Genomic DNA, 21,599 nt, shown 5'->3' with positions numbered 1-21,599 from the left:
AGGTGATGGGTGTGTGTGTGTGTGTGTGTGTGTGTGTGTGTGTGTGTGTGTGTGTGTGTGTGCATGGGGATCGTTGCTGAACTCACAGCTTCGTCAGGTCCTTGTGTAACCACGGCGACAGACAGGGGGACGGTATCGTTGAGGACCAGAGCGAAGAGGACTCCTGTACTGCTGGACGGACGGATATGCATCTTCAGAGCCACCCTCCAGCTCCCTGACTCCCCTACACACACACACGTACGCACGCACACACACACACACACACACACACACACACACACACACACACACACACACACACACACACACACACACACACACACACACACACACACACACACACACACACACACACACACCTCACACTGTAATAGTAGAATATATATAGTCCACTATTATAGTAGTGTACACTACACACTGTAGTCTATGTTGAAGTGAGCCAGTCTAGTGTACACTAGTCACTGTAGTCTATGTTGAAGTGAGCCAGTCTAGTGTACACTACTCACTGTAGTCTATGTTGAAGTGAGCCAGTCCACTATAGTAGTAGAATACAGTGCCTTGCGAAAGTATTGGCCCCCTTGTACTTTGCGACCTTTTGCCACATTTCAGGATTCAAACATAAAGATATAAAACTGTATTTTTTTGTGAAGAATCAACAACAAGTGGGACACAATCATGAAGTGGAACAACATTTATTGGATATTTCAAACTTTTTTAACAAATCAAAAACTGAAAAATTGGGCGTGCAAAATTATTCAGCCCCTTTACTTTCAGTGCTAGGAAACTCTCTCCAGAAGTTCAGTGAGGATCTCTGAATGATCCAATGTTGACCTAAATGACTAATGATGATAAATACAATCCACCTGTGTGTAATCAAGTCTCCGTATAAATGCACCTGCACTGTGATAGTCTCAGAGGTCCGTTAAAAGCTCAGAGAGCATCATGAAGAACAAGGAACACACCAGGCAGGTCCAGTTGTGAAGAAGTTTAAAGCCGGATTTGGATACAAAAAGATTTCCCAAGCTTTAAACATCCCAAGGAGCACTGTGCAAGCGATTATATTGAAATGGAAGGAGTATCAGACCACTGCAAATCTACCAAGACCTGGCCGTCCCTCTAAACTTTCAGCTCATACAAGGAGAAGACTGATCAGAGATGCAGCCAAGGATGAACTGCAGAGATCTACAGCTGAGGTGGGAGACTCTGTCCATAGGACAACAATCAGTCGTATATTGCACAAATCTGGCCTTTATGGAAGAGTGGCAAAAAGAAAGCCATTTCTTAAAGATATCCATAAAAAGTGTTGTTTAAAGTTTGCCACAAGCCACCTGGGAGACACACCAAACATGTGGAAGAAGGTGCTCTGGTCAGATGAAACCAACATTGAACTTTTTGGCAACTTTTTGGCGTAAAAGCAACACAGCTCATCACCCTGAACACACCATCCCCACTGTCAAACATGGTGGTGGCAGCATCATGGTTTGGGCCTGCTTTTCTTCAGCAGGGACAGGGAAGATGGTTAAAATTGATGGGAAGATGGATGGAGCCAAATACAGGACCATTCTGGAAGAAAACCTGATGGAGTCTGCAAAAGACCTGAGACTGGGACGGAGATTTGTCTTCCAACAAGACAATGATCCAAAACATAAAGCAAAATCTACAATGGAATGGTTCAAAAATAAACATATCCAGGTGTTAGAATGGCCAAGTCAAAGTCCAGACCTGAATCCAATCGAGAATCTGTGGAAAGAACTGAAAACTGCTGTTCACAAATGCTCTCCATCCAACCTCACTGAGCTCGAGCTGTTTTGCAAGGAGGAATGGGAAAACATTTCAGTCTCTCGATGTGCAAAACTGATAGAGACATACCCCAAGCGACTTACAGCCGTAATCGCAGCAAAAGGTGGCGCTACAAAGTATTAACTTAAGGGGGCTGAATAATTTTGCACGCCCAATTTTTCAGTTTTTGATTTGTTAAAAAAGTTTGAAATATCCAATAAATGTCGTTCCACTTCATGATTGTGTCCCACTTGTTGTTGATTCCTCACAAAAAAAGACAGTTTTATATCTTTATGTTTGAAGCATGTGTGGCAAAAGGTCGCAAAGTTCAAGGGGGCTGAATACTTTCGCAAGGCACTGTATATATAGTCCACTGTAGTAGTAGAATATATATAGTCCACTGTAGTAGTAGAATATATATAGTCCACTATAGTAGAATATATATAGTCCACTATAGTAGTAGAATATATATAGTCCACTGTAGTAGTAGAATATATATAGTCCACTATAGTAGTAGAATATATATAGTCCACTGTAGTAGTAGAATATATATAGTCCACTATAGTAGTAGAATATATATAGTCCACTATAGTAGTAGAATATATATAGTCCACTATAGTAGTAGAATATATATAGTCCACTGTAGTAGTAGAATATATATAGTCCACTATAGTAGAATATATATAGTCCACTATAGTAGAATATATATAGTCCACTATAGTAGAATATATATAGTCCACTGTAGTAGAATATATATAGTCCACTATAGTAGTAGAATATATATAGTCCACTATAGTAGAATATATATAGTCCACTATAGTAGAATATATATAGTCCACTGTAGTAGAATATATATAGTCCACTATAGTAGAATATATATAGTCCACTATAGTAGAATATATATAGTCCACTGTAGTAGAATATATATAGTCCACTATAGTAGTAGAATATATATAGTCCACTATAGTAGAATATATATAGTCCACTATAGTAGTAGAATATATATAGTCCACTATAGTAGAATATATATAGTCCACTATAGTAGTAGAATATATATAGTCCACTGTAGTAGAATATATATAGTCCACTATAGTAGAATATATATAGTCCATTATAGTAGTAGAATATATATAGTCCATTATAGTAGTAGAATATATATAGTCCACTATAGTAGTAGAATATATATAGTCCACTATAGTAGTAGAATATATATAGTCCACTGTAGTAGAATATATATAGTCCACTATAGTAGAATATATATAGTCCATTATAGTAGTAGAATATATATAGTCCATTATAGTAGTAGAATATATATAGTCCACTATAGTAGTAGAATATATATAGTCCACTGTAGTAGTAGAATATATATAGTCCACTGTAGTAGAATATATATAGTCCACTGTAGTAGAATATATATAGTCCATTATAGTAGAATATATATAGTCCATTATAGTAGTAGAATATATATAGTCCACTGTAGTAGAATATATATAGTCCACTATAGTAGAATATATATAGTCCACTATAGTAGAATATATATAGTCCACTATAGTAGTAGAATATATATAGTCCACTGTAGTAGAATATATATAGTCCACTATAGTAGAATATATATAGTCCACTATAGTAGTAGAATATATATAGTCCACTGTAGTAGTAGAATATATATAGTCCACTATAGTAGAATATATAGTCCACTATAGTAGAATATATATAGTCCACTATAGTAGTAGAATATATATAGTCCACTATAGTAGAATATATATAGTCCACTATTATAGTAGTGTACACTACACACTGTAGTCTATGTTGAAGTGAGCCAGTCTAGTGTACACTAGTCACTGTAGTCTACGTTGAAGTGAGCCAGTCTAGTGTACACTACTCACTGTAGTCTACGTTGAAGTGAGCCAGTCTAGTGTACACTACTCACTGTAGTCTACGTTGAAGTGAGCCAGTCTAGTGTACACTACTCACTGTAGTCTACGTTGAAGTGAGCCAGTCTAGTGTACACTACTCACTGTAGTCTACGTTGAAGTGAGCCAGTCTAGTGTACACTACTCACTGTAGTCTGTTGAAGTCAGCCAGTCTAGTGTACACTACTCACTGTAGTCTATGTTGAAGTGAGCCAGTCTAGTGTACACTAGTCACTGTAGTCTACGTTGAAGTGAGCCAGTCTAGTGTACACTAGTCACTGTAGTCTACGTTGAAGTGAGCCAGTCTAGTGTACACTACTCACTGTAGTCTACGTTGAAGTGAGCCAGTCTAGTGTACACTACTCACTGTAGTCTACATTGAAGTGAGCCAGTCTAGTGTACACTACTCACTGTAGTCTACGTTGAAGTGAGCCAGTCTAGTGTACACTACTCACTGTAGTCTACGTTGAAGTGAGCCAGTCTAGTGTACACTACTCACTGTAGTCTATGTTGAAGTGAGCCAGTCTAGTGTACACTACTCACTGTAGTCTGTTGAAGTGAGCCAGTCTAGTGTACACTACTCACTGTAGTCTGTTGAAGTCAGCCAGTCTAGTGTACACTACTCACTGTAGTCTATGTTGAAGTGAGCCAGTCTAGTGTACACTACTCACTGTAGTCTATGTTGAAGTGAGCCAGTCTAGTGTACACTACTCACTGTAGTCTATGTTGAAGTGAGCCAGTCTAGTGTAAACTACTCACTGTAGTCTATGTTGAAGTGAGCCAGTCTAGTGTACACTACTCACTGTAGTCTATGTTGAAGTGAGCCAGTCTAGTGTACACTACTCACTGTAGTCTACGTTGAAGTGAGCCAGTCTAGTGTACACTACTCACTGTAGTCTGTTGAAGTGAGCCAGTCTAGTGTACACTACTCACTGTAGTCTGTTGAAGTCAGCCAGTCTAGTGTACACTACTCACTGTAGTCTATGTTGAAGTGAGCCAGTCTAGTGTACACTACTCACTGTAGTCTATGTTGAAGTGAGCCAGTCTAGTGTACACTACTCACTGTAGTCTATGTTGAAGTGAGCCAGTCTAGTGTAAACTACTCACTGTAGTCTATGTTGAAGTGAGCCAGTCTAGTGTACACTACTCACTGTAGTCTATGTTGAAGTGAGCCAGTCTAGTGTACACTACTCACTGTAGTCTACGTTGAAGTGAGCCAGTCTAGTGTACACTACTCACTGTAGTCTATGTTGAAGTGAGCCAGTCTAGTGTACACTACTCACTGTAGTCTATGTGGAAGTGAGCCAGTCTAGTGTACACTACTCACTGTAGTCTACGTTGAAGTGAGCCAGTCTAGTGTACACTACTCACTGTAGTCTACGTTGAAGTGAGCCAGTCTAGTGTACGCTACTCACTGTAGTCTACGTTGAAGTGAGCCAGTCCTGCCCCAGTGAAGTAGGTTCCTCTCTCTACGTGCAGGAAACAGTGTTTACTCTTCTTCTCCTGAATAACCTCTTTGACCCCAGACGCCCCCTGGTTCATCAGGTTCCAGCCCCGGATACACCCGTCCAGACGAGGGTTGATCTGTACAGGGGTCACATCAATGTCATCAGGTGGTTGTATGATGGTTGTTTTACGGTTATGGAATCGTTGTTTTTATGGTCGTTCTGCGGTTGTTCTGCGGTTGTTCTGTGGTTGTGGTATGGTTGTTCTTCTGCGGTTGTTCTGCGGTTGTTCTGTGGTTGTGGTATGGTTGTTCTGTGGTTGTTCTGTGGTTGTTCTATGGTTGTTCTGTGGTTGTTCTATGGTTGTTCTGTGGTTGTTCTGTGGTTGTTCTATGGTTGTGGTGTGGTTGTTCTATGGTTGTTCTGTGGTTGTGGTGTGGTTGTTCTGTGGTTGTTCTATGGTTGTGGTGTGGTTGTTCTGTGGTTGTTCTGTGGTTGTGGTGTGGTTGTTCTGTGGTTGTTCTATGGTTGTTCTGTGGTTGTGGTGTTGCGGCAGCGGGCTGTTTACCGGTTTGATGACGCTGTCGGTGCGGTTGGGCAGCCCTGCGATGTACACCTTGGTCTCCAGTTTCCCGTTAATGGACGTAAAGAGACTCTCAGGGCTGTTGATGCTCATCACAGCTTCCTTACTGATCTTAACACTGATACTGGACTCTAGTTCATCTACTGAGATCTACAACAACATTACACAGCAACAACATTACACAACAACAACAATATTACAAAACAATAACAACATTACATAGCAACAACAACAACAATACACAACTACAACATTACATAGCAACAACAACATTATTGTGATAGATTGTGGTATATTGTGATAGATTTGATAGATTGTGGTATATTGTGATAGATTGTGGTATATTGTGATAGATTGTGGTATATTGTGATAGATTGTGGTATATTGTGATAGATTGTGGTATATTGTGATAGATTGTGGTATATTGTGATAGATTGTGGTAGATTGTGATAGATTGTGGTAGATTGTGATAGATTGTGATAGAATGTGGCTTCTATCAATGTCATTTCCAACCCTCCATATATAAGAGTACCAGTTAAAAGTTTGGACACACATACTCAGTTCAGGGTTTTTCTTTATTTTTACTATTTCCTACATTGTAGAGTAAACAAATCAAAATATATTTTATAGGTTGGACAGGCGACTAATATAACCAGCTAGAGACAGTCAGGTTGGACAGGTGACTAATATAGCCAGCTAGAGACAGTCAGGTTGGACAGGTGACTAATATAACCAGCTAGAGACAGTAAAAGACAGGCAGTCAGGTTGGACAGGTGACTAATATAACCAGCTAGAGACAGTAAAAGACAGGCAGTCAGGTTGGACAGGTGACTAATATAACCAGCTTGAGACAGTAAAAGACAGGTAGTCAGGTTGGACAGGTGACTAATACAACCAGCTAGAGACAGTCAGGTTGGACAGGTGACTAATATAACCAGCTAGAGACAGTCAGGTTGGACAGGTGACTAATATAACAAGCTAGAGACAGTCAGGTTGGACAGGTGACTAATATAACCAGCTAGAGACAGTCGGGTTGGACAGGTGACTAACATAACCAGCTAGAGACTGTAAAAGACAGGCAGTTAGGTTGGACAGGTGACTAATACAACCAGCTAGAGACAGTAAGGTTGGACAGATGACTAATATAACCAGCTAGAGACAGTCAGGTTGGACAGAGGACTAATATATCCAGCTAGAGACAGTAAAAGACAGACAGTCAGGTTGGACAGGTGGCTAATATAACCAGCTAGAGACAGTCTGGTTGGACAGGTGACTAATATAACCAGCTAGAGACAGTCAGGTTGGACAGATGACTAATATAACCAGCTAGAGACAGTAAAAGACAGGCAGTCAGGTTGGACAGATGACTAATATAACCAGCTAGAGACAGTAAGGTTGGACAGGTGACTAATATAACCAGCTAGAGACAGTCAGGTTGGACAGATGACTAATATAACTAGCTAGAGACAGTCAGGTTGGACAGAAGACTAATATAACCAGCTAGAGACAGTCAGGTTGGACAGGTGACTAATATAACCAGCTAGAGACAGTAAAAGACAGGCAGTCAGGTTGGACAGGTGACTAATAAAACCAGCTAGAGACAGTCAGGTTGGACAGGTGACTGATATAACCAGCTAGAGAGTCAGGTTGGACAGAGGACTAATATAACCAGCTAGAGACAGTAAAAGACAGGCAGTCAGGTTGGACAGGTGACTAATATAACCAGCTAAAGACAGTCAGGTTGGACAGGTGACTGATAACCAGCTAGAGACAGTCAGGCTGGACAGGTCACTGATATAACCAGCTAGAGACAGTCAGGTTGGACAGGTGACTAATATAACCAGCTAGAGAGTCAGGTTGGACAGGTGACTAATATAACCAGCTAGAGACAGTAAAAGACAGGCAGCCAGGTTGGACAGAGGTCTAATATAACCAGCTAGAGACAGTCAAGTTGGACAGGTGACTAATATAACCAGCTAGAGACAGTAAAAGACAGGCAGTCAGGTTGGACAGATGACTAATATAACCAGTTAGAGACAGTAAGGTTGGACAGATGACTAATATAACCAGCTAGAGACAGTCAGGTTGGACAGAGGACTAATATATCCAGCTAGAGACAGTAAAAGACAGACAGTCAGGTTGGACAGGTGGCTAATATAACCAGCTAGAGACAGTCTGGTTGGACAGGTGACTAATATAACCAGCTAGAGACAGTCAGGTTGGACAGATGACTAATATAACCAGCTAGAGACAGTAAAAGACAGGCAGTCAGGTTGGACAGATGACTAATATAACCAGCTAGAGACAGTCAGGTTGGACAGATGACTAATATAACCAGCTAGAGACAGTAAAAGACAGGCAGTCAGGTTGGACAGATGACTAATATAACCAGCTAGAGACAGTAAGGTTGGACAGGTGACTAATATAACCAGCTAGAGACAGTCAGGTTGGACAGATGACTAATATAACTAGCTAGAGACAGTCAGGTTGGACAGAAGACTAATATAACCAGCTAGAGACAGTCAGGTTGGACAGGTGACTAATATAACCAGCTAGAGACAGTAAAAGACAGGCAGTCAGGTTGGACAGGTGACTAATAAAACCAGCTAGAGACAGTCAGGTTGGACAGGTGACTGATATAACCAGCTAGACAGTCAGGTTGGACAGATGACTAATATAACCAGCTAGAGACAGTAAAAGACAGGCAGTCAGGTTGGACAGATGACTAATATAACCAGCTAGAGACAGTAAAAGACAGGCAGTCAGGTTGGACAGATGACTAATATAACCAGCTAGAGACAGTAAGGTTGGACAGGTGACTAATATAACCAGCTAGAGACAGTCAGGTTGGACAGATGACTAATATAACTAGCTAGAGACAGTCAGGTTGGACAGAAGACTAATATAACCAGCTAGAGACAGTCAGGTTGGACAGGTGACTAATATAACCAGCTAGAGACAGTAAAAGACAGGCAGTCAGGTTGGACAGGTGACTAATAAAACCAGCTAGAGACAGTCAGGTTGGACAGGTGACTGATATAACCAGCTAGAGACAGTCAGGTTGGACAGAGGACTAATATAACCAGCTAGAGACAGTAAAAGACAGGCAGTCAGGTTGGACAGGTGACTAATATAACCAGCTAAAGACAGTCAGGTTGGACAGGTGACTGATAACCAGCTAGAGACAGTCAGGCTGGACAGGTCACTGATATAACCAGCTAGAGACAGTCAGGTTGGACAGGTGACTAATATAACCAGCTAGAGAGTCAGGTTGGACAGGTGACTAATATAACCAGCTAGAGACAGTAAAAGACAGGCAGCCAGGTTGGACAGAGGTCTAATATAACCAGCTAGAGACAGTCAAGTTGGACAGGTGACTAATATAACCAGCTAGAGACAGTAAAAGACAGGCAGTCAGGTTGGACAGATGACTAATATAACCAGCTAGAGACAGTAAGGTTGGACAGATGACTAATATAACCAGCTAGAGACAGTCAGGTTGGACAGAGGACTAATATATCCAGCTAGAGACAGTAAAAGACAGACAGTCAGGTTGGACAGGTGGCTAATATAACCAGCTAGAGACAGTCTGGTTGGACAGGTGACTAATATAACCAGCTAGAGACAGTCAGGTTGGACAGATGACTAATATAACCAGCTAGAGACAGTAAAAGACAGGCAGTCAGGTTGGACAGATGACTAATATAACCAGCTAGAGACAGTCAGGTTGGACAGATGACTAATATAACCAGCTAGAGACAGTAAAAGACAGGCAGTCAGGTTGGACAGATGACTAATATAACCAGCTAGAGACAGTAAGGTTGGACAGGTGACTAATATAACCAGCTAGAGACAGTCAGGTTGGACAGATGATTAATATAACTAGCTAGAGACAGTCAGGTTGGACAGAAGACTAATATAACCAGCTAGAGACAGTCAGGTTGGACAGGTGACTAATATAACCAGCTAGAGACAGTAAAAGACAGGCAGTCAGGTTGGACAGGTGACTAATATAACCAGCTAGAGACAGTAAAAGACAGGCAGTCAGGTTGGACAGGTGACTAATATAACCAGCTTGAGACAGTAAAAGACAGGTAGTCAGGTTGGACAGGTGACTAATACAACCAGCTAGAGACAGTCAGGTTGGACAGGTGACTAATATAACCAGCTAGAGACAGTCAGGTTGGACAGGTGACTAATATAACAAGCTAGAGACAGTCAGGTTGGACAGGTGACTAATATAACCAGCTAGAGACAGTCGGGTTGGACAGGTGACTAACATAACCAGCTAGAGACTGTAAAAGACAGGCAGTTAGGTTGGACAGGTGACTAATACAACCAGCTAGAGACAGTAAGGTTGGACAGATGACTAATATAACCAGCTAGAGACAGTCAGGTTGGACAGAGGACTAATATATCCAGCTAGAGACAGTAAAGGACAGACAGTCAGGTTGGACAGGTGGCTAATATAACCAGCTAGAGACAGTCTGGTTGGACAGGTGACTAATATAACCAGCTAGAGACAGTCAGGTTGGACAGATGACTAATATAACCAGCTAGAGACAGTAAAAGACAGGCAGTCAGGTTGGACAGATGACTAATATAACCAGCTAGAGACAGTAAGGTTGGACAGGTGACTAATATAACCAGCTAGAGACAGTCAGGTTGGACAGATGACTAATATAACTAGCTAGAGACAGTCAGGTTGGACAGAAGACTAATATAACCAGCTAGAGACAGTCAGGTTGGACAGGTGACTAATATAACCAGCTAGAGACAGTAAAAGACAGGCAGTCAGGTTGGACAGGTGACTAATAAAACCAGCTAGAGACAGTCAGGTTGGACAGGTGACTGATATAACCAGCTAGAGAGTCAGGTTGGACAGAGGACTAATATAACCAGCTAGAGACAGTAAAAGACAGGCAGTCAGGTTGGACAGGTGACTAATATAACCAGCTAAAGACAGTCAGGTTGGACAGGTGACTGATAACCAGCTAGAGACAGTCAGGCTGGACAGGTCACTGATATAACCAGCTAGAGACAGTCAGGTTGGACAGGTGACTAATATAACCAGCTAGAGAGTCAGGTTGGACAGGTGAATAATATAACCAGCTAGAGACAGTAAAAGACAGGCAGCCAGGTTGGACAGAGGTCTAATATAACCAGCTAGAGACAGTCAAGTTGGACAGGTGACTAATATAACCAGCTAGAGACAGTAAAAGACAGGCAGTCAGGTTGGACAGATGACTAATATAACCAGCTAGAGACAGTCAGGTTGGACAGAGGACTAATATATCCAGCTAGAGACAGTAAAAGACAGACAGTCAGGTTGGACAGGTGGCTAATATAACCAGCTAGAGACAGTCTGGTTGGACAGGTGACTAATATAACCAGCTAGAGACAGTCAGGTTGGACAGATGACTAATATAACCAGCTAGAGACAGTAAAAGACAGGCAGTCAGGTTGGACAGGTGACTAATACAACCAGCTAGAGACAGTAAGGTTGGACAGATGACTAATATAACCAGCTAGAGACAGTCAGGTTGGACAGAGGACTAATATATCCAGCTAGAGACAGTAAAGGACAGACAGTCAGGTTGGACAGGTGGCTAATATAACCAGCTAGAGACAGTCTGGTTGGACAGGTGACTAATATAACCAGCTAGAGACAGTCAGGTTGGACAGATGACTAATATAACCAGCTAGAGACAGTAAAAGACAGGCAGTCAGGTTGGACAGATGACTAATATAACCAGCTAGAGACAGTAAGGTTGGACAGGTGACTAATATAACCAGCTAGAGACAGTCAGGTTGGACAGATGACTAATATAACTAGCTAGAGACAGTCAGGTTGGACAGAAGACTAATATAACCAGCTAGAGACAGTCAGGTTGGACAGGTGACTAATATAACCAGCTAGAGACAGTAAAAGACAGGCAGTCAGGTTGGACAGGTGACTAATAAAACCAGCTAGAGACAGTCAGGTTGGACAGGTGACTGATATAACCAGCTAGAGAGTCAGGTTGGACAGAGGACTAATATAACCAGCTAGAGACAGTAAAAGACAGGCAGTCAGGTTGGACAGGTGACTAATATAACCAGCTAAAGACAGTCAGGTTGGACAGGTGACTGATAACCAGCTAGAGACAGTCAGGCTGGACAGGTCACTGATATAACCAGCTAGAGACAGTCAGGTTGGACAGGTGACTAATATAACCAGCTAGAGAGTCAGGTTGGACAGGTGACTAATATAACCAGCTAGAGACAGTAAAAGACAGGCAGCCAGGTTGGACAGAGGTCTAATATAACCAGCTAGAGACAGTCAAGTTGGACAGGTGACTAATATAACCAGCTAGAGACAGTAAAAGACAGGCAGTCAGGTTGGACAGATGACTAATATAACCAGCTAGAGACAGTCAGGTTGGACAGAGGACTAATATATCCAGCTAGAGACAGTAAAAGACAGACAGTCAGGTTGGACAGGTGGCTAATATAACCAGCTAGAGACAGTCTGGTTGGACAGGTGACTAATATAACCAGCTAGAGACAGTCAGGTTGGACAGATGACTAATATAACCAGCTAGAGACAGTAAAAGACAGGCAGTCAGGTTGGACAGATGACTAATATAACCAGCTAGAGACAGTCAGGTTGGACAGATGACTAATATAACCAGCTAGAGACAGTAAAAGACGGGCAGTCAGGTTGGACAGATGACTAATATAACCAGCTAGAGACAGTAAGGTTGGACAGGTGACTAATATAACCAGCTAGAGACAGTCAGGTTGGACAGATGACTAATATAACTAGCTAGAGACAGTCAGGTTGGACAGAAGACTAATATAACCAGCTAGAGACAGTCAGGTTGGACAGGTGACTAATATAACCAGCTAGAGACAGTAAAAGACAGGCAGTCAGGTTGGACAGGTGACTAATAAAACCAGCTAGAGACAGTCAGGTTGGACAGGTGACTGATATAACCAGCTAGACAGTCAGGTTGGACAGATGACTAATATAACCAGCTAGAGACAGTAAAAGACAGGCAGTCAGGTTGGACAGATGACTAATATAACCAGCTAGAGACAGTAAAAGACAGGCAGTCAGGTTGGACAGATGACTAATATAACCAGCTAGAGACAGTAAGGTTGGACAGGTGACTAATATAACCAGCTAGAGACAGTCAGGTTGGACAGATGACTAATATAACTAGCTAGAGACAGTCAGGTTGGACAGAAGACTAATATAACCAGCTAGAGACAGTCAGGTTGGACAGGTGACTAATATAACCAGCTAGAGACAGTAAAAGACAGGCAGTCAGGTTGGACAGGTGACTAATAAAACCAGCTAGAGACAGTCAGGTTGGACAGGTGACTGATATAACCAGCTAGAGACAGTCAGGTTGGACAGAGGACTAATATAACCAGCTAGAGACAGTAAAAGACAGGCAGTCAGGTTGGACAGGTGACTAATATAACCAGCTAAAGACAGTCAGGTTGGACAGGTGACTGATAACCAGCTAGAGACAGTCAGGCTGGACAGGTCACTGATATAACCAGCTAGAGACAGTCAGGTTGGACAGGTGACTAATATAACCAGCTAGAGAGTCAGGTTGGACAGGTGACTAATATAACCAGCTAGAGACAGTAAAAGACAGGCAGCCAGGTTGGACAGAGGTCTAATATAACCAGCTAGAGACAGTCAAGTTGGACAGGTGACTAATATAACCAGCTAGAGACAGTAAAAGACAGGCAGTCAGGTTGGACAGATGACTAATATAACCAGCTAGAGACAGTAAGGTTGGACAGATGACTAATATAACCAGCTAGAGACAGTCAGGTTGGACAGAGGACTAATATATCCAGCTAGAGACAGTAAAAGACAGACAGTCAGGTTGGACAGGTGGCTAATATAACCAGCTAGAGACAGTCTGGTTGGACAGGTGACTAATATAACCAGCTAGAGACAGTCAGGTTTGACAGATGACTAATATAACCAGCTAGAGACAGTAAAAGACAGGCAGTCAGGTTGGACAGATGACTAATATAACCAGCTAGAGACAGTCAGGTTGGACAGATGACTAATATAACCAGCTAGAGACAGTAAAAGACAGGCAGTCAGGTTGGACAGATGACTAATATAACCAGCTAGAGACAGTAAGGTTGGACAGGTGACTAATATAACCAGCTAGAGACAGTCAGGTTGGACAGAAGACTAATATAACCAGCTAGAGACAGTCAGGTTGGACAGGTGACTAATATAACCAGCTAGAGACAGTAAAAGAAAGGCAGTCAGGTTGGACAGGTGACTAATAAAACCAGCTAGAGACAGTCAGGTTGGACAGGTGACTGATATAACCAGCTAGACAGTCAGGTTGGACAGATGACTAATATAACCAGCTAGAGACAGTAAAAGACAGGCAGTCAGGTTGGACAGAGGACTAATATAACCAGCTAGAGACAGTAAAAGACAGGCAGTCAGGTTGGACAGGTGACTAATATAACCAGCTAAAGACAGTCAGGTTGGACAGGTGACTGATAACCAGCTAGAGACAGTCAGGCTGGACAGGTCACTGATATAACCAGCTAGAGACAGTCAGGTTGGACAGGTGACTAATATAACCAGCTAGAGAGTCAGGTTGGACAGGTGACTAATATAACCAGCTAGAGACAGTAAAAGACAGGCAGCCAGGTTGGACAGAGGTCTAATATAACCAGCTAGAGACAGTCAAGTTGGACAGGTGACTAATATAACCAGCTAGAGACAGTAAAAGACAGGCAGTCAGGTTGGACAGATGACTAATATAACCAGCTAGAGACAGTAAGGTTGGACAGATGACTAATATAACCAGCTAGAGACAGTCAGGTTGGACAGAGGACTAATATATCCAGCTAGAGACAGTAAAAGACAGACAGTCAGGTTGGACAGGTGGCTAATATAACCAGCTAGAGACAGTCTGGTTGGACAGGTGACTAATATAACCAGCTAGAGACAGTCAGGTTGGACAGATGACTAATATAACCAGCTAGAGACAGTAAAAGACAGGCAGTCAGGTTGGACAGATGACTAATATAACCAGCTAGAGACAGTCAGGTTGGACAGATGACTAATATAACCAGCTAGAGACAGTAAAAGACAGGCAGTCAGGTTGGACAGATGACTAATATAACCAGCTAGAGACAGTAAGGTTGGACAGGTGACTAATATAACCAGCTAGAGACAGTCAGGTTGGATAGATGACTAATATAACTAGCTAGAGACAGTCAGGTTGGACAGAAGACTAATATAACCAGCTAGAGACAGTCAGGTTGGACAGGTGACTAATATAACCAGCTAGAGACAGTAAAAGACAGGCAGTCAGGTTGGACAGGTGACTAATAAAACCAGCTAGAGACAGTCAGGTTGGACAGGTGACTGATATAACCAGCTAGAGACAGTAAAAGACAGACAGTCAGGTTGGACAGATGACTAATACAACCAGCTAGAGACAGTCAGGTTGGACAGGTACCTAATATAACCAGCTAGAGACAGTCAGGTTGGACAGGTGACTAATATAACCAGCTAGAGACAGTAAAAGACAGGCAGTCAGGTTGGACAGAGGACTAATATAACCAGCTAGAGACAGTCAGGTTGGACAGGTGACTAATATAACCAGCTAGAGACAGTAAAAGACAGACAGTCAGGTTGGACAGATGACTAATATAACCAGCTAGAGACAGTAAGGTTGGACAGAGGACTAACATAACCAGCTAGAGACAGTCAGGTTGGACAGATGAATAATATAACCAGCTAGAGAGAGTAAAAGACAGGCAGTCAGGTTGGACAGATGACTAATACAACCAGCTAGAGACAGTCAGGTTGGACAGGTGACTAATATAACCAGCTAGAGACAGTAAAAGACAGGCAGTAAGGTTGGACAGAGGACTAATATAACCAGCTAGAGACAGTAAGGTTGGACAGGTGACTAATATAACCAGCTAGAGACAGTAAAAGACAGGCAGTCAGGTTGGACAGGTGACTAATATAACCAGCTAGAGACAGTAAAAGACAGGCAGTCAGGTTGGACAGGTGACTAATATAACCAGCTAGAGACAGTCAGGTTGGACAGAGGACTAATATAACCAGCTAGAGACAGTCAGGTTGGACAGGTGACTAATATAACCAGCTAGAGACAGTCAGGTTGGACAGAGGACTAATATAACCAGCTAGAGACAGTAAAAGACAGGCAGTCAGGTTGGACAGGTGACTAATATAACCAGCTAGAGACAGTAAAAGACAGGCAGTCAGGTTGGACAGAGGACTAATATAACCGGCTAGAGACAGTCAGGTTGGACAGGTGACTAATATAACCAGCTAGAGACAGTCAGGTTGGACAGAGGACTAATATAACCAGCTAGAGACAGTAAAAGACAGGCAGTCAGGTTGGACAGGTGACTAATATAACCAGCTAGAGACAGTAAAAGACAGGCAGTCAGGTTGGACAGGTGACTAATATAACCAGCTAGAGACAGTCAGGTTGGACAGGTGACAAATATAACCAGCTAGAGACAGTAAAAAGTAATCAGTGAAAGTAATCCACGAGCCAGTCTTACCACATGCCACTGTCCGTCGTTGATGGCCTTGCCCCCGCTGGTGACCTTCAGGGAGTGCTGGGTCTTGAACTGGACCTCGATCCGTCCTCCCCTCAGCCCCAGCATGAACCATGAGTCCTGGGAAGACTCTGCGTACAGAACCACCCCTTCTGGATCAAACGTACGGAAGTCAAACTCTGCAGCAAACCTGGAGACACACGACCCAGACGACCCGGACGATTTAGGGTACAGTTGTGTAGTGAACAGGACTGCATGTCTGTCTCTGCCTCGGTGTGTTTAAACCCCCTTACTTGGTGTTCTCCGGTAGTCTGAAGCGGAGGTATATGACAGGCCCTCCGGTAAATTGTTCTCCCAGGTATAGCATCTCAGAGTGTTTGTAGTCGTAGAGCTGGACACACACCGGCACCTCCTCGCAGGAGCGCTGGTCCTCCGCTAACCGCAGGCCCTGACGACCTTCGCAGCGGCAGGAGTAGCTACCTATCGTGTTCACACACACGCCCTCACACACGCCCACCTCGCACTCGTCGACATCTGGGGACAACCACGAGCGTCAGGCGGAGAGGGTAGAGGTCAGAGGTCATTACAGGAGGTACAGGGTCAGGGTTAAGATCAGTTGATACCAAAAGTTCCATTAGGTCCTTTTTTTAATTTGTCAGACTGTATATTTAGGGGCGGCAGGTAGCCTAGTGGTTAGAGTGTAGAGGAGGCAGGTAGCCTAGTGGTTAGAGTGTAGAGGAGGCAGGTAGCCTAGTGGTTAGAGTGTAGAGGAGGCAGGTAGCCTAGTGGTTAGAGTGTAGAGGAGGCAGGTAGCCTAGTGGTTAGAGTGTAGAGGAGGCAGGTAGCCTAGTGGTTAGAGTGTAGAGGAGGCAGGTAGCCTAGTGGTTAGAGTGTAGAGGAGGCAGGTAGTCTAGTGGTTAGAGTGTAGAGGAGGCAGGTAGCCTAGTGGTTAGAGTGTAGAGGAGGCAGGTAGCCTAGTGGTTAGAGTGTAGAGGTGGCAGGTAGCCTAGTGGTAAGAGTGTGGAGGTGGCAGGTAGTCTAGTGGTTAGAGTGTAGAGGAGGCAGGTAGCCTAGTGGTTAGAGTGTAGAGGAGGCAGGTAACCTAGTGGTTAGAGTGGGGAGGAGGCAGGCAGCCTAGTGGTTAGAGTGTAGAGGTGGCAGGTAGTCTAGTGGTTAGAGTGTAGAGGAGGCAGGTAGCCTAGTGGTTAGAGTGTAGAGGAGGCAGGTAGTATAGTGGTTAGAGTGTAGAGGTGGCAGGGTAGCCTAGTGGTTAGAGCCTTGTGGTTAGAGTGTAGAGGTGGCAGGTAGTCTAGTGGTTAGAGTGGGGAGGAGGCAGGTAGCCTAGTGGTTAGAGTGGGGAGGAGGCAGGTAGTCTAGTGGTTAGAGTGTAGAGGAGGTAGGTAGCCTAGTGGTTAGAGTGTAGAGGAGGCAGGTAGTCTAGTGGTTAGAGTGTAGAGGAGGCTGGTAGCCTAGTGGTTAGAGTGTAGAGGAGGCAGGTAGCCTAGTGGTTAGAGTGGGGAGGAGGCAGGTAGTGTAGTGGTTAGAGTGTGGAGGAGGCAGGTAGCCTAGTGGTTACAGAGTTGGGCCAGTAACCGAAAGGATGCTAGATCGAATCCCTGAGCTGACAAGGTAAAAATCGGTCGTTCTGCCCCTGAACAAGGCAGTTATCCCACTGTTCCTTGACCAGTTAACCCACTGTTCCTAGACCAGTTAACCCACTGTTCCTAGACCAGTTATCCCACTGTTCCTTGACCAGTTAACCCACTGTTCCTTGACCAGTTAACCCACTGCTCCTAGACCAGTTAACCCACTGTTCCTAGACCAGTTATCCCACTGTTCCTTGACCAGTTAACCCACTGTTCCTTGACCAGTTAACCCACTGTTCCTAGACCAGTTAACCCACTGTTCCTAGACCAGTAAACCCACTGTTCCTAGACCAGTTAACCCACTGTTTCTAGACCAGTTAGCCCACTGCTCCTAGACCAGTTAACCCACTGTTCCTAGACCAGTAAACCCACTGTTCCTAGACCAGTTAACCCACTGCTCCTAGACCAGTTAACCCCACTGTTCCTAGACCAGTTAACCCACTGTTCCTTGACCAGTTAACCCACTGTTCCTAGACCAGTTAACCCACTGTTCCTAGACCAGTAAACCCACTGTTCCTAGACCAGTTAACCCACTGTTCCTAGACCAGTTAACCCACTGCTCCTAGACCAGTTAACCCACTGTTCCTAGACCAGTTAACCCCACTGTTCCTAGACCAGTTAACCCACTGCTCCTAGACCAGTTAACCCCACTGTTCCTATACCAGTTAACCCACTGCTCCTAGACCAGTTAACCCCACTGTTCCTAGACCAGTTAACCCCACTGTTCCTAGACCAGTTAACCCACTGCTCCTAGACCAGTTAACCCACTGTTCCTAGACCAGTAAACCCACTGTTCCTAGACCAGTAAACCCACTGTTCCTAGACCAGTTAACCCACTGTTCCTAGACCAGTTAACCCACTGCTCCTAGACCAGTTAACCCACTGTTCCTAGACCAGTTAACCCCACTGTTCCTAGACCAGTTAACCCACTGCTCCTAGACCAGTTAACCCCACTGTTCCTAGACCAGTTAACCCCACTGTTCCTAGACCAGTTAACCCCACTGTTCCTAGACCAGTTAACCCACTGTTCCTAGACCAGCTAACCCACTGCTCCTAGACCAGTTAACCCACTGTTCCTAGACCAGTAAACCCACTGTTCCTAGACCAGTTAACCCACTGCTCCTAGACCAGTTAACCCACTGTTCCTAGACCAGTTAACCCACTGTTCCTAGACCAGCTAACCCACTGCTCCTAGACCAGTTAACCCACTGTTCCTAGACCAGTAAACCCACTGTTCCTAGACCAGTTAACCCACTGTTCCTAGACCAGTTAACCCACTAGACCAGTTAACCCACTGTTCCTAGACCAGTTAACCCACTGTTCCTAGACCAGTTAACCCACTGTTCCTAGACCAGTTAACCCACTGTTCCTAGACCAGTTAACCCACTGTTCCTAGACCAGTTAACCCACTGCTCCTAGACCAGTTAACCCACTGCTCCTAGACCAGTTAACCCACTGTTCCTAGACCAGTTAACCCACTGTTCCTAGACCAGTTAACCCACTGTTCCTAGACCAGTTAACCCACTGCTCCTAGACCAGTTAACCCACTGCTCCTAGACCAGTTAACCCACTGTTCCTAGACCAGTTAACCCACTAGACCAGTTAACCCACTGTTCCTAGACCAGTTAACCCACTAGACCAGTTAACCCACTGTTCCTAGACCAGTTAACCCACTGTTCCTAGACCAGTTAACCCACTGTTCCTAGACCAGTTAACCCACTGTTCCTAGACCAGTTAACCCACTGCTCCTAGACCAGTTAACCCACTGTTCCTAGACCAGTTAACCCACTGTTCCTAGACCAGTTAACCCACTGTTCCTAGACCAGTTAACCCACTGCTCCTAGACCAGTTAACCCACTGTTCCTAGACCAGTTAACCCACTGTTCCTAGACCAGCTAACCCACTGCTCCTAGACCAGTTAACCCACTGTTCCTAGACCAGTAAACCCACTGTTCCTAGACCAGTTAACCCACTGTTCCTAGACCAGTTAACCCACTAGACCAGTTAACCCACTGTTCCTAGACCAGTTAACCCACTGTTCCTAGACCAGTTAACCCACTGTTCCTAGACCAGTTAACCCACTGTTCCTAGACCAGTTAACCCACTGTTCCTAGACCAGTTAACCCACTGCTCCTAGACCAGTTAACCCACTGCTCCTAGACCAGTTAACCCACTGTTCCTAGACCAGTTAACCCACTGTTCCTAGACCAGTTAACCCACTGTTCCTAGACCAGTTAACCCACTGCTCCTAGACCAGTTAACCCACTGCTCCTAGACCAGTTAACCCACTGTTCCTAGACCAGTTAACCCACTAGACCAGTTAACCCACTGTTCCTAGACCAGTTAACCCACTAGACCAGTTAACCCACTGTTCCTAGACCAGTTAACCCACTGTTCCTAGACCAGTTAACCCACTGTTCCTAGACCAGTTAACCCACTGTTCCTAGACCAGTTAACCCACTGCTCCTAGACCAGTTAACCCACTGTTCCTAGACCAGTTAACCCACTGTTCCTAGACCAGTTAACCCACTGTTCCTAGACCAGTTAACCCACTGTTCCTAGACCAGTTAACCCACTGTTCCTAGACCAGTTAACCCACTGTTCCTAGACCAGTTAACCCACTGTTCCTAGACCAGTAAACCCACTGTTCCTAGACCAGTTAACCCACTGTTCCTAGACCAGTTAACCCACTGTTCCTAGACCAGTTAACCCACTGTTCCTAGGGCCGTCATTGTAAATAAGAACTTGTTCATAACTGACCTGACTAGTTAAATAAACATGTTCCTGTCTGTGATAGTGTCTTTCTCCTGTGGTCAGTGTGGGTACAGTGTAGTGGCATCTCACCCAAACAGGAACGCAAGGTGAAGTTGTAACTGAAGCCCGGGGGACACTGGCACTCATACATGCCAGGGTTGTTGACACATTTAGCCGGTTCTTCACAGATACTGGGGTACAGCAGACACTCATTGATATCTGGGGAGGGAACACATTTAGCTGGTTCCTCAGAGATATTGGGGTACAGCAGACACTCTCTGGGGAGGGAACACATTTATTACTGGTTCCTCAAAGATATTGGGGTACAGCAGACACTATCTGGGGAGGGAACACATTTATTACTGGTTCCTCAGAGATATTGGGGTACAGCAGACACTATCTGGGGAGGGAACACATTTATTACTGGTTCCTCAGAGATATTGGGGTACAGCAGACACTCTCTGGGGAGGAGACACATTTAGCTGGTTCCTCAGAGATATTGGGGTACAGCAGACACTCTCTGGGGAGGAGACACATTTAGCTGGTTCCTCAGAGATATTGGGGTACAGCAGACACACTCTGGGGAGGAGACACAGACATCTTGACATCTCCAGTGTGAGTTGGTAATATGGAGGTTTGGTTTAGTCATGAGACAATCGCACGAACATTAACACAAGTGGGTGCACAAGCAGCAACAGAGACTGAAGCCTGTTTCTGGTAACAGCGATGGTCAATCAATGACCCTGAGGTTTAAACACTCTTATGTAACACTGAACTGGTCAGTCATCTCCCTCTGTTAATCTAAATTACGGCCTGGGTCTGTAAAGCTAGAGTATAATCTAGTGTCTGGGTCTGTAAATCTAGAGTATAATCTAGTGTCTGGGTCTGTAAAGAT

General features: G+C 44.1%; 1 protein-coding gene across 2 annotated transcripts in view; it reads right to left on the bottom strand.

Moving 5' to 3' along the window:
• pros1 (protein S) overlaps window positions 1-21,599 on the bottom strand; it is a 46,361-nt gene that overhangs the window by 2,020 nt on the left and 22,742 nt on the right. The window contains exons 7-12 of one of the 2 annotated variants that reach the window (XM_031816263.1): window positions 20,795-20,923; window positions 16,598-16,838; window positions 16,308-16,494; window positions 5,706-5,870; window positions 5,108-5,276; window positions 87-223 (exon numbers count right to left, since the gene is read on the bottom strand). In XM_031816263.1, the coding sequence (XP_031672123.1) occupies window positions 87-223; window positions 5,108-5,276; window positions 5,706-5,870; window positions 16,308-16,494; window positions 16,598-16,838; window positions 20,795-20,923 (1,028 nt within the window). The remainder of the gene's footprint in view (window positions 1-86; window positions 224-5,107; window positions 5,277-5,705; window positions 5,871-16,307; window positions 16,495-16,597; window positions 16,839-20,794; window positions 20,924-21,599) is intronic. The other variant, XM_031816264.1, reaches the window with a different exon arrangement.

The sequence above is a fragment of the Oncorhynchus kisutch genome, unplaced genomic scaffold (genome assembly GCF_002021735.2).
Source record: "Oncorhynchus kisutch isolate 150728-3 unplaced genomic scaffold, Okis_V2 scaffold770, whole genome shotgun sequence".
In the NCBI taxonomy this organism is placed as follows: Eukaryota; Metazoa; Chordata; class Actinopteri; order Salmoniformes; family Salmonidae; genus Oncorhynchus; species Oncorhynchus kisutch.
Note: the sequence above shows the minus strand (reverse complement) of the source record. Positions and strands in the feature narration are given on the sequence as shown.